The sequence below is a fragment of the Misgurnus anguillicaudatus genome, chromosome 21 (assembly GCF_027580225.2).
Source record: "Misgurnus anguillicaudatus chromosome 21, ASM2758022v2, whole genome shotgun sequence".
NCBI classification, from domain to species: domain Eukaryota; kingdom Metazoa; phylum Chordata; class Actinopteri; order Cypriniformes; family Cobitidae; genus Misgurnus; species Misgurnus anguillicaudatus.
The window spans coordinates 57819051-57831011 of NC_073357.2; the positions used below are offsets into that span (position 1 = coordinate 57819051).

At 36.8% G+C, this 11961-nt stretch overlaps 3 protein-coding genes across 5 annotated transcripts in view; all 3 read left to right on the forward strand.

Annotated features, from left to right (window-relative positions):
* LOC129451856 (uncharacterized) overlaps positions 1-11961 on the forward strand; it is a 196249-nt gene that overhangs the window by 104500 nt on the left and 79788 nt on the right. The gene's annotated exons all lie outside the window — the stretch shown is intronic.
* LOC129452195 (uncharacterized) overlaps positions 1-11961 on the forward strand; it is a 153558-nt gene that overhangs the window by 97301 nt on the left and 44296 nt on the right. The gene's annotated exons all lie outside the window — the stretch shown is intronic.
* Positions 6360-9567, forward strand: LOC141353068 (uncharacterized). The gene is made up of 2 exons (XM_073859473.1): positions 6360-6566; positions 7767-9567. Exons 1-2 carry the CDS (start codon positions 6500-6502, stop codon positions 9179-9181), a joined length of 1482 nt encoding a protein of 493 aa, XP_073715574.1. The 5' UTR covers positions 6360-6499; the 3' UTR covers positions 9182-9567.

Genomic DNA, 11961 nt, shown 5'->3' on the forward strand with positions numbered 1-11961 from the left:
ATGTTGTTAATAAAATAAATGCTGAATAGCTAAAACCACCTTTGAAGGTTGTCATGCTGTCTTATTATATTTGTTTTAGCTTAATTTGTGCCTCTCTTATTATGTTGGTCAGTTGAATGTTAATTTTACTGAACAATCCATGTTCAGTAAAATAATTTGATGCAGAAATAAACTAGCTAATAGACCAACTGTATAGTATTGTATACAAGTGTTTAATATCGGTATCGGCATCGGTCAGAAGTTGTCTGTTTAAATCGGTATCGGTATCGGCCCAAAAAAATCCTATCGGTGCATCCCTAATATATATATATATATATATATATATATATATATATATATATATATATATATATATATATATATATATATATATATATATATATATATATATATATATAGAGTCTTTCTTGACTTCACTTAACATAAATAGGGGTGAGCAGGGGCCATTTTCAGAAAAACTTAATTTTAAAAGTTAATGTTTTAGACAGAGATATATTTTTGTTGTGGTCAATAACTCACAAGTGTGGTCTATCAAAACCAGCTGGAACAAATGTAAAACGACTTCTGTATAATTTCACTTTAAACAAGGGTAGTGAATTGTTACTTTTGACCTTGACAGCAGGGACAAAAGTAACACACAGGTGGGTCAAAAGTAACACAACAAAACATGATAGATTTTTGTGTTACAGTTGTTTTTATTAAATATATATGACTATGACCTCTTTAATATGTAACTGCAAACTTATTTTGTCATTTATCTTTGTAAAAATAATTAAATTACATTTTTATTTTAAATTTCAGTTTTATCAAATGTTTCAAAAGCAACCAACAGTACAAACTTAAATAGCTGAGACTAAAAAAAAAATTCAATAGTTTGAACACTATGAAAATTAAATTAAATCAAATTAGAATAATATCAATTTTTTACCATATTATACACAGTATTAGCAGCTGGACAAAACTAACAAGTGTTACTTTTGACCCGACAGGATCTACTTACTCTATAAACTCGACTTACTTTTATTTTGAAAAACTGAGAAGTCTTCAGGATGTTATATACCTTGTAGATTTATCAGTATTGTAACACATGAAACGAGAAACACAACGCGTTGTAAGAAAAAAAGACCGCTTTTGGAATGTACTTATCATGGTTGAAAACACAGTTCTGGATCTACACGTGGAAATCGGTGAGTAAATAACGCGATATTTGTTAACTCTTTCAGAGGTTATGTGCTAATATGCTGTCATAGTGAGATGCAGATGTTATCAGGGCTCGGAGAAAATCGCTTTGTTACTTTCGTTCTTCAACTCTCCTCTTACTGGTTTTGCACTGAAGTCCAGCTTTTGTTGTTTGGGTAGTGGATGAACTCCTGCTCACTGCTTCGCATCACCGGGTGGGACTTGCTCTTAGTTTGACTGTCTGCGCCGTGCCGTGACTCCAAATGTTTTTTTTTAAATTTGACGTAGTGTTTTTAGGGGTCAAGCACCGAAGGTGCTGTGACACCTATTGGAATTGTTAGTATTATTATTATTATTATTATTCTGCTTCCTCTTCTTAGCCATAGGCGTCTATGGCAGCCCTACGAACCGTACATAGGAAAATGATGAAATTTGGCACAGTTGTAGTGGTGGTCTTAAAAAGTCATGTGACCAAAAATGGGGTCTCTAGTACTAACTCTATAGCGCCACCAGCAGTGCAAAAATTCAATGTTCAAATGGTTATAACTGCTGATCCGCTTGATCTATGAAAATTCTACTTAGTACACGTGATTGCTCTCCTCATGCTTGTTGTTTTTAATGCCTTACAGTAAAACTCCACCCATTACAGTAGCGGCCATTTTGAAATGTACAGTATTCCATTTATTCGCTACTCCTCTTTCAAATTTGGTTCAATTGTTATGAAATTTGGCACAGGTGAACTTTGGAGTGAGCCGCACAGAAATGACCAAACCGAATTTGGATATTTATCTTTGTTCAAAAGTAATAAATGTGCAAACTTAACGAGGTTGACACAAAAATAGTTCTGAGGCTGTATCTCTATCATTCTTTCATCAATTGAAATGAAATTTCGTACACGTCATGTCGACCATAAACTGGGGGTCCATGCCAAATTTGGTGACAGCGCCACCTATGGGTCATGAGATATGGAAAATGGCTTTTTTTGCCCATAACTACTGAAATGTTTGTCAGAAAATTATGATCTTGGTGTTTACAGATTCCTTGGCTCATGCCGAATCTGTCGATATGTATTATGTCGGGTTTGACCACACCACCTGTCCGTCATTTTGAAATTGGTCATAAATTGTTATATCTTTTGAACTATTGGACATATTCGTGCAAAAATAGTTAGGGAGCTTCGGCATGATGTCCTGAAGTTACCTGGGAAGTCAGAGTACAGCGCCACCTAGGGGTTATAAACTATAACAGTTCTTATAGAACTGCTTATATCTTCAGAATACTTTGACTGATATACATTTTCTTTGTGACATTTTATTCACTGGTTTTTGCCGATCGCAACAATACCTTGTTTGGCATTTTCCATCATTCTGTTCATGTGTGATTGTAAAGCATATGGTAAATGATTTTTTTCGCTACTCCTTTTACAAATTTTGTTTATTTTATGCCAGGTTCTGCTTGTATAATGTTTGGAGCAATCCGCACAGACGTGACTGAACATATTTTTCTGCTGAATGTCAAATTTTTGAGAAATACCTCTGTAAAGCGGACCATGCCTGTCATGCTGTCCCTTTGTCATATTAAAAAAAAAGACAAAATTTGCCCATGTTGTTCATTATTGTACAAAATGTTCTAAACGAATTCAGTGCCATTTAAGTTATCTGATTGCCCTACACTTTGTATTTCTGTTTATTTTTGCTTTGTTGTGTTATTTCTGCCCTTTCAGTGATTGGCATGTCAATGTTTGCAGCTTTGAAGCCTCTTTTCCACAGCCTTTCAACCCATGATTCCTCTGTGGCGCATGCAGTTAGTGCTGTGCTTTGAGAACCTGAGTTCATGGGTTCAAAACCCATGTGCAGTGTTTTTTTGTCTTAACTTTTTTTCTCACTTAGGTTTTGTGATTTTCATACTATACATTGTATTTCAGTTATTTGTGCTCTCTGTTGTCATTTCTACACTTTTGGTAATTACTGGATATCAATGTTTATAGCTGTAAAGCTGTATTCTATAGCTTGGACACACCAACTCAGTGGTTTAATCAGTTACTCAGTGGCGCATGCGGTTAGTGCTGTGCTTTGGGAACATGAGGTCATGGGTTCGAAACCCAGCTCTAACTTTCACTTATTGAGATTTCCTTTTGTGTTCCCTTTAACACGTTCTTCTCGACCTGTCTGGTTTTCCACACTTGTTATATTTTTGAAATCTTTTCTGTTGTTGCTCCGCACTGCAGTGGTTCTGCTCAGCATTTGCTTTGCTTCGGGTTCGGGCTCTGTATTGCGCGCTTACTGCGCTTTGCGCATTTGCTGCGTCGTGTGGTTTTTGCTGTGCTTTGGGTGCTCATTGCGCTGAAGGTGCTTGACCCCGCAATTGCTGCTTGCAGCTATATTTGTAGCTGCATCTCTCTTCTCTCTCCATTGTACATTGTTTACATTTGTGTCGCGTACGTGACCTGAATTGTCCTCGTGCTGAAAACGTGACTTGTCGCACACCTGACTTCACTTCCCGAGACGCAAGAAGAAATATACAAGAAAATATATATTTTACTAAGGAAAATTTCAAAAATAGTAACGCACATTGACTTGGATAAGTAACTTTAATCTGATTACTGGTTTGGAAATATTAACGCGTTAGATTACTCGTTACTAAAAAAAGTGGTAAAATTAGAGTAACGCGTTACTAAGTAACGCGTTACCGGCATCACTGGTTGTAAGTAAATTAAAACATTCAAACATACGTGTTTAGACACGGATGTTACAACAGGACATGTCAAGCGATCTCTTCTAACAAAGCAATAGTGAAACGCAGTAACTTAAATAAAGTAAAATGTTTTACTTACTGTGTATACTGCTGTGTCATTTTTGTCAAGTCCTATATTAGTGGTGCTTTTAATCACAGTCTCTCTGCAAATCCAGCATCGACTTGCTTCTTTACAAATGAATCCGTGGTACACAAAGTAATCAAACACTCTCCACGCGAGCTGGAACTGCTTCAAAAACAAACTTTAACCACGCATTCATAATGTTATGTTCGGAGCCTCTGTTATCCAGCGTCTGTGTTCTTCCCATAGATGATTCTTCCACAACCAAAAACTACAAAAGTGGTTGTTGTATTTGGGTTGGGGGAGGTGTTTCAATTCTACTCTGACGTCATATTTCTCTGAATTCCTCACTCAGTCGTTATACTGGCTTGGTGCCAAAAGCTGTTATATTTCAGTATCACGAACGTTTTCAATTCTGAAACTTGCAGGATGTTCATTTAAGTATGATGACCTCTTATATAACAAATTAGCAAGTTAAAATTGAGTATTTGATTCACCGCTTGTGGTAGCAACAATTTCTATCTCCATCCGTATACTTAAAATCTAAATTTTGTTAATCATCGACATGCAGAGTTGGGTTTTATTAACGGATAACATGTAATCTGGATTACGTAATCAGACTCCAAAAATCAAGTAATTGTAATTAGATTAAACTACATTTTAAAATACTTGTAATCAGACGGTGTGCCTGGAAACGGTGTGCAACGGAAAGCAACAGGTTTTAGAAGCGTTTTCTCTTGTTTGGTGGGTGTGTCAGAAATGTCGGCCCAATCAGCGGCAAGATGTATAAAACCACGCGGTAGTAAAGAGACAGCTCGCTCAATGGGTTCATGTTGGAATGTTGTCTTTCATTCTGGACGGCAAGGTCAGTGACTGTAACATTGAGGGTCTTTTACAGTATTAAACACACATTTATAACGATTTCATCAGGCTTCAGAAACATTTAAAAAAGAACACAAAGAATGGCCTCTCAGCTACCGTAGTTGCAACTCTTTCGCCATCACAACAGGGTGTTCAATGCATCACCGTTTCTGTTTAATAAACGTTGTGCAACGTTTTGTCGGGGCTGAACGCAGCCCTGGTGTTTTTCGCTGCTTTTTCTGGACAAAGCCCGCCCGACATGTCAAACAACCAATCACAGTTTGTTTCGTCTAGCGTCACGTTTCGGACTCCCCACAATAACGAGCCGGCTGGAACACACGGTTTCAACAATATTTCTTCTTGTAAGCTTTGTGTACTATGCTTATTGTTCGTGCTTAAGATTTTTTTTTAAATGTTCCTCATTTGTAAGTAGTTTTGGATAAAAGCATCTGCTAAATGAATAAATATACATTTATTAATGATGTGATGAGCTTAAAAGGTGTTAGATGAAGGAAATAAGTTGAGAATCACTGAATTTCAATCTAAAAGATTACAAGTTATCATAACACTCACGTGTTGACCACCTGTTTTTGCTTACGCTATTTTAATGTAACATACTTTTAATTGTTTGTATACAGCTGCCCTGGAACACTTAACTAGATTAGGATACTTCTCTAGTTAATTATATCTATACATGTATGCCCTGACTCTTATAGATTGTTTGTTCACAAATCAGTCTGCATTAGTTGTCATGTTTGTTTGTAAGTCCATTCAGCAAACAATAAAAAATATGTATTCTTTTATATTTTAATATATGAGCTACTATATTTCACAATCTTTTTGTGTTAGTTTTGATGAAGTGTATTTTATTTATTTTGTTATATAAAGTTTAATCGTAATTAAGATGCACTGTTATTCATTGGCATAGTCTGTATTGTAATAGTTTGATAAATGTGGGATATTTAACCTTGAATATATTTATTTTACCCACTCTATCATAATTTGTATATTTTCTTTGGTGTAGAAGGTGATAGTTCATTAATTTACTTGCACTTCACGAATATTGAACGTAGATTGAATAAAGGGACTTTTATTTTGCCTCTTGGAGCCTTTCGTGCAGTGACGTCATAAGAGTTGCGCTGCAGCCTGCAGCTCGTTTGTCGGTTGAAAGAAGATTGTGAAAGAAGAGGTGTTTGTGTGAGGTAAATAAAACGACACAAAATATGTTTAAATTGTAAAACTTTATTTTAAAGTTCTGAGAGTTGTTTCACAAGAGCCAACATTTGTACAAGGCAATAAACAAAGAGATTTACTTCACTTTTAAAGCCGTACAGATCTGGTAATGAGCTTTACATTAACTGTAAGAAATACTCGTGCTCCTCTTTTCCATAAAGTTCATTAACATAGCTGATGGATAATTGAGAAATTACAATAAATTACTTTACCTGGCTTTTCAGAGATCTTATGGATTGAATTATTAAATTATAACTTTGGTCATGTCATATGTATATCTTCACATATCTGTTCCTGTAGATGCTGAAGTCACTATCACACCAGTTCATCTATAAATACTGTGAAGAAGTCAAACAAGCAGCTGCTGTCACAACACATTCAACTACTCTACTATTCTGATCCACTGTTGTAATGATGGAGTGTGTTAAAGAGGAGACTGATCCTGAATCATTCACAATAACACCTGAAGAACAAAGAGGTTTGTGTCTAAAGTTCTTTCCACAAACAGATTATGGAAAATGTGTCTGAGATTTGCTGGGATTCTATTAATGAAATCTGCCATCCTATCCTAATCAATTTTTCTCAGACTAGTTAAAGGTGACCAAGAATGGATTGAAATGGATTGAAATAAGATGTTATATTGTTCTTTGATATCTAAATATAAGGTATGTGGCTTTTTAAGTGAAAAAATGATCCAGAGACAGTTTTACATGTCCATTTACAACCCTAGGATTTGCCTTCAGAATGAAATTGTCTGTTAATTACGGAGGGGGCGAATTCAGGTCCAGCCGTACCTTTATTTTTGATTTACTCGTATATAGACGGGTTGCACGGCGAGTCGGCGACGTCACTAACTGGTTGCGCGCGCAACCGAGGGGCAGAAAGAAGAGAAGTGCATTGTGTTGTATGCTAGTAGCGGTGTCTGTAAGTCAAAATGCCAAGCAGTTGTTGCGTGGAAAATAGTACCAACAGAGTAAGTGCTGGGTGCCTGATGTTCACATACCAGTACTATTACGTTACTAGCATAATAGTTATAACATTATAATTCATACATGTATCACAGTAACACTGCAAAAATAAAGACAGAAAAACAGATCCAACTAAAATCAAGTCTTATTTATATACAAACAATAAAGAACGCTTCAATAATTAAGGGTGTTGTTGCAGTAGCGGATCAGCTCACCAATCGGGCTTTCTGCCTCCTGGCTGCGCGCGCACCCTGCAATGTTTGTAAACTTGCAACCCCTCTATACGTCACCACGTGAAAATAAGACAATCGTTGCTTCTGTTTCTGTTACACCAATAAATTATAACTGTAATTTTTCATTGCACAGTTTTTTTGTATTCCTTACAAACCAACACAAACATACACATTGTTAAAAACGCAACTACAAATGCTTTTACATATTTTTATTCAAAAATATTTTTTGTTCTCCTGTGCTTTTTTATTAATCACATCCCCAGCTTTAGAAAATTTACAAAGTGTTTGAAGTGTCATTTCTAGAGATCATGAGGTCACTAGTGTGTCAATACTGCCCATCACTACAGTCATCTACATCTGATGGGGTTGAAATAACAGATTTAATTTAGCCATCCTAATAATCTTTTTTTTGCAATTTGAGAATAAATTGAGGTTTGATTTTCTTAATTTAATTTCATTTTAATTTGTTCGTTTTAGGTCTAATGGGAGTGAAAGAGGAAGGTCACCAACAAAATGAAATGGAGGATGAACATCAGCATCACAATTTCATAAGTGAAGAAAAGTGCTCACAGATTGATGAGGATTCACCTGAAGAAAGAGAAGAAGACAAAATCTCTTTTACATGCCATCTTAATGGTGAGACTTTTTCACAGAAAGAACATATAAATGTTCACATTAAGACTCACTCTGGAGTTAGGCCATACGCCTGCTCTCAATGTGAAAAGACTTACAAACGTAAAAACCACCTTAAGGAACATTTAGTGAGACACACTGGTAAGTGGCCTTTCACCTGCCCTCAGTGTAATAAGGGTTTTTTACGAAAAATACATCTTGATGATCACATAAATACTCACACTGGAGAAAGGCCATACGCCTGTCCTTATTGTGAAAAGACTTACATATGTAAACAGGACCTTAAGGATCATATATTAACTCATTCAAATAAGAGATCCTTTGCATGCCCTCAGTGTGATAAGTGTTTTTATCAACTAGAAAATCTTAATGTTCACATAAAGATTCACGCTGGAGTAAGGTCATACAGCTGCCCTCATTGTGAAAAGACTTACAGATTTAAATACCAGCTTCAGGAACATTTAGTGATTCACACTGGTGAGAGGCTTTTCACCTGTCCTCAGTGTGATAAGGGTTTTTTACGAAAAAGACATCTTCATGATCACATAAAGACTCACACCGGAGAAAGGTCACACGCCTGTCCACAATGTGAAAATACTTACATATATAAAAGAGGTCTTAGGAATCATTTAGTGATTCACACTGGTGAGTGGCCCTTCACCTGTCCTCAGTGTGATAAGGGTTTTTTACGAAAAAGACAACTTTATGCTCACATAAAGTCTCACACTGGAGAAAAGTCACACGCCTGTCCTCAATGTGAAAATACTTACAGATATAAAAGAGATCTTAGGGAACATTTAGTTACTCACACTGGTAAGTGGCCTTTCACCTGCCCTCAGTGTGATAAGGGGTTTCTACAAAAAAGACATCTTAATGATCACATAAAGACTCACACTGAAGAAAGGCCATACGCCTGTCCTCATTGTGAAAAGACTTACACATGTAAGCAGCATCTTAAGGATCATATATTAACTCATAGAAATGAGAGACCATTTGCATGCTCTCAGTGTGATAAGCGTTTTAAACTACTAGGAACTCTAAATGTTCACATAAAGTCTCACACTGAAGAAAGGCCATACAGCTGCTCTCATTGTGAAAAGACTTACAAATGTAAAAACCACCTTAAGGAACATTTAGTGATTCACACTGGTGAGTGGCCCTTCATCTGCTCTCAGTGTGATAAGGGTTTTTTACGGAAAAAAAATCTTGATAATCACATAAAGTCTCACACAGGCGATAGAGTTTTATTGAGTCTGTGACGCTGATAAAACAAAAGTGACTGTATACTGGAGAGAAGCTGCGCCACTGTCATTCATGTTGGAGAAGTTTTAGACGATCACACAGCTGCAGACTCACAGAGAAAAGCGCAGTGAACAAAGATCAACTTCAGTCTTCAGGTCCAAGAACATGATGTGAAATGAAGATAAACCTCACGATTGAATTACTCCAAAATGTATGAATTTTAATGCATTACATGAAGTGGTTAAATTATTCCTGTAGCTCATCTTGTAGAGCATTGTGTTAACAGTTCAACAGATCATGTGTTCAAATCCCAGGAACACACATGATCATGAAATGTATTATCTGTAATGTATTGTAACTTGCTTTTGATAAATGTGCCAAATGCATTAAAAGGTAAATATTGTTTCAGGATTTATTATTTTTACACTGGAGTAGCAGTACTATTAGATTTGGACTCATGTTTGTCGATTTTATTGTTTTATACTGTTGTCTGATGTCTACTTATGATGTTCACATGGTTTTTACATTCAAAAACATCAAAAGCAATAAGAAATAGGCTATTTTGTAACATGGATTAGTGGCTCTCTGGAGAAATGGTTCGTTTGAAGGGGCGGGCTGCATTGAAGACCTGGACGTAAACACCCACTGCTATGATTGGACAGCTTCATTCTCCGTCATTACATGTGGGGAAATGTTTTAAAAACATTAATTTGTAAAAATAACAGCTGAACACAAATATGTTTGAGCCAGAAAAGATTCTGGGTGCTAAAGATGATACACATAAATGACAATACGTATAGTAATAATAAAAAAACATTAAACTCGACGTGACTAAATAACCGTATACAACACAGTAAGCAGGCATCATAATCTAAATTGCGGCTGGTAAGTCCTTCCTTATCACTAACTTTGTATATATCTACTGTTAAATTACTGTCGTTTTGTTAAGTGTTGTACCTTTATTAATCGTTTAATGTTTTAAGTAAATTAAAACATTCAAACATACGTGTTTAGACACGGATGTTACAACAGGACATATCAAGCGATCTCTTCTAACAAAGCAAAAGTGAAACGCAGTAAGTTAAATAAAGTAAAATGTTTTACTTACTGTGTATACTGCTGTGTCATTTTAGTCAAGTCCAATATTAGTGGTGCTTTTAATCACAGTCTCTCTGCAAATCCAGCATCGACTTGCTTCTTTACAAATTAATCCGTGGTACACAAAGTAAACAAACACTCCCCATGCGAGCTGGAACTGCTGTAGTGGAGGACTTTTTTATGCTTTTATTTTCATATTATTATGTTTTATTTTTCATCCTATTTTTCATTTTTTAATTACAATCATAAGCTCATAAATTGTGATTCATATGGAGATCATGTTTTTCTGCTAACGCACATAATTATGCTTTTTCTGTCTTTTCAGCAAGTACAATGTTCAAGGATTTAAACATCATGTTCCAACATGTACTTTTCTATATGATAAGATGAGGGGGCTTAACGGATGAATCATTAAGTTAGAAACCCAGGGAACTGTAGAGTTCTCTGAGAAACAAACCATATGTTTTATGATTATGTTTAATGTTTATGTTCTTAATCACTGACAGCTGAAGGCTATCTTCTTAATGACGTAGAAACGGATGATTGTACGTGTTTCAGCATCTTACTATAAATGTATGTTCAACCTTGTGATCGGGGCTCTTTTGGGGTTTTAAACTTCTAGCACCGCGAGGGTGAGAGCCTATTCTGCAGAATATACATATATATATATATTAAATTCAGACAAAGAAAATTCTGTATACAGTGTGTCTGTGTGATCCTTGACTTTGACTCCTAGTGAGTATTATTTGATGCGGCTAAAATTCCACGACAATAATGGCGACGAGGATGCGGATTCCACAGCTGAAGACTTCAGAAGGTTTGGGAGAGACTGACTGATCACCCCTGAGACGAGAGGTCTCGGGCTCCGTACCCCAGGCCTAAGGGAAGGGAGAGTCTCAACCATTTCTGAAGTCAAAGCTGACGGAATCTGGAAAAGAACCGTTGTGGTGGCATCTGAATAGATAATACGGTAAGCGTTATTTCGTTCGTGACCATGGGTCAGGGTAATTCGAAAGGGAGTACAAAGTCAATGGATCTGGAAAATGGCGTGTATGCTCGAGTGATCAAATCAAAGGGCACGGGGGCGTTGGAAAGTGTGAACATGTGGGAGAAAAAGTATAATTTTCCTCCTAAAGGAACACTGAGTGTAAAAGCACTCACTTTATTAAGGGAAAAGATCATTGCGGGTGGCAGAGAAATGAGAGCACAGAGTAAGATAAAGACCAAGGACGAACTGACTCAGACTAAGTCAGAGCTAAACATTAAGCAAATGTTTTTCCTACATCAGATTCATTACATGATGAACCTAACTTTCTTTTTTCCTTCTCCCTATGCACCTGCACGTACCCCACCTGGGGTACATTTCCAATACACAAGGGTACCGCTTCTGGACGATGACCTCCAACCCCCTCCACAACGTCGCCCTCCACCACCACCTGCTCCACCAGTTCAACAACCCCCGCAGATACAACAGCCAGCACGACAACCACCACCTTCTGCTCCCCCGCAGATGCAAGAACAGCCACATGGAGCAGGATCAGAAATCATCGACCTCGACACCACGGTAGAGGAGGATGAAGGGAAACCTCAGATAAAGAAAGAACCGGGGGCAATTCCTAAACTGAAGGGTGAGAGGCAGATAGTCACCAGAGGAACAGCTAAAATCAGCCTTCAAACGCCCATGATCCACGTCGCAGGA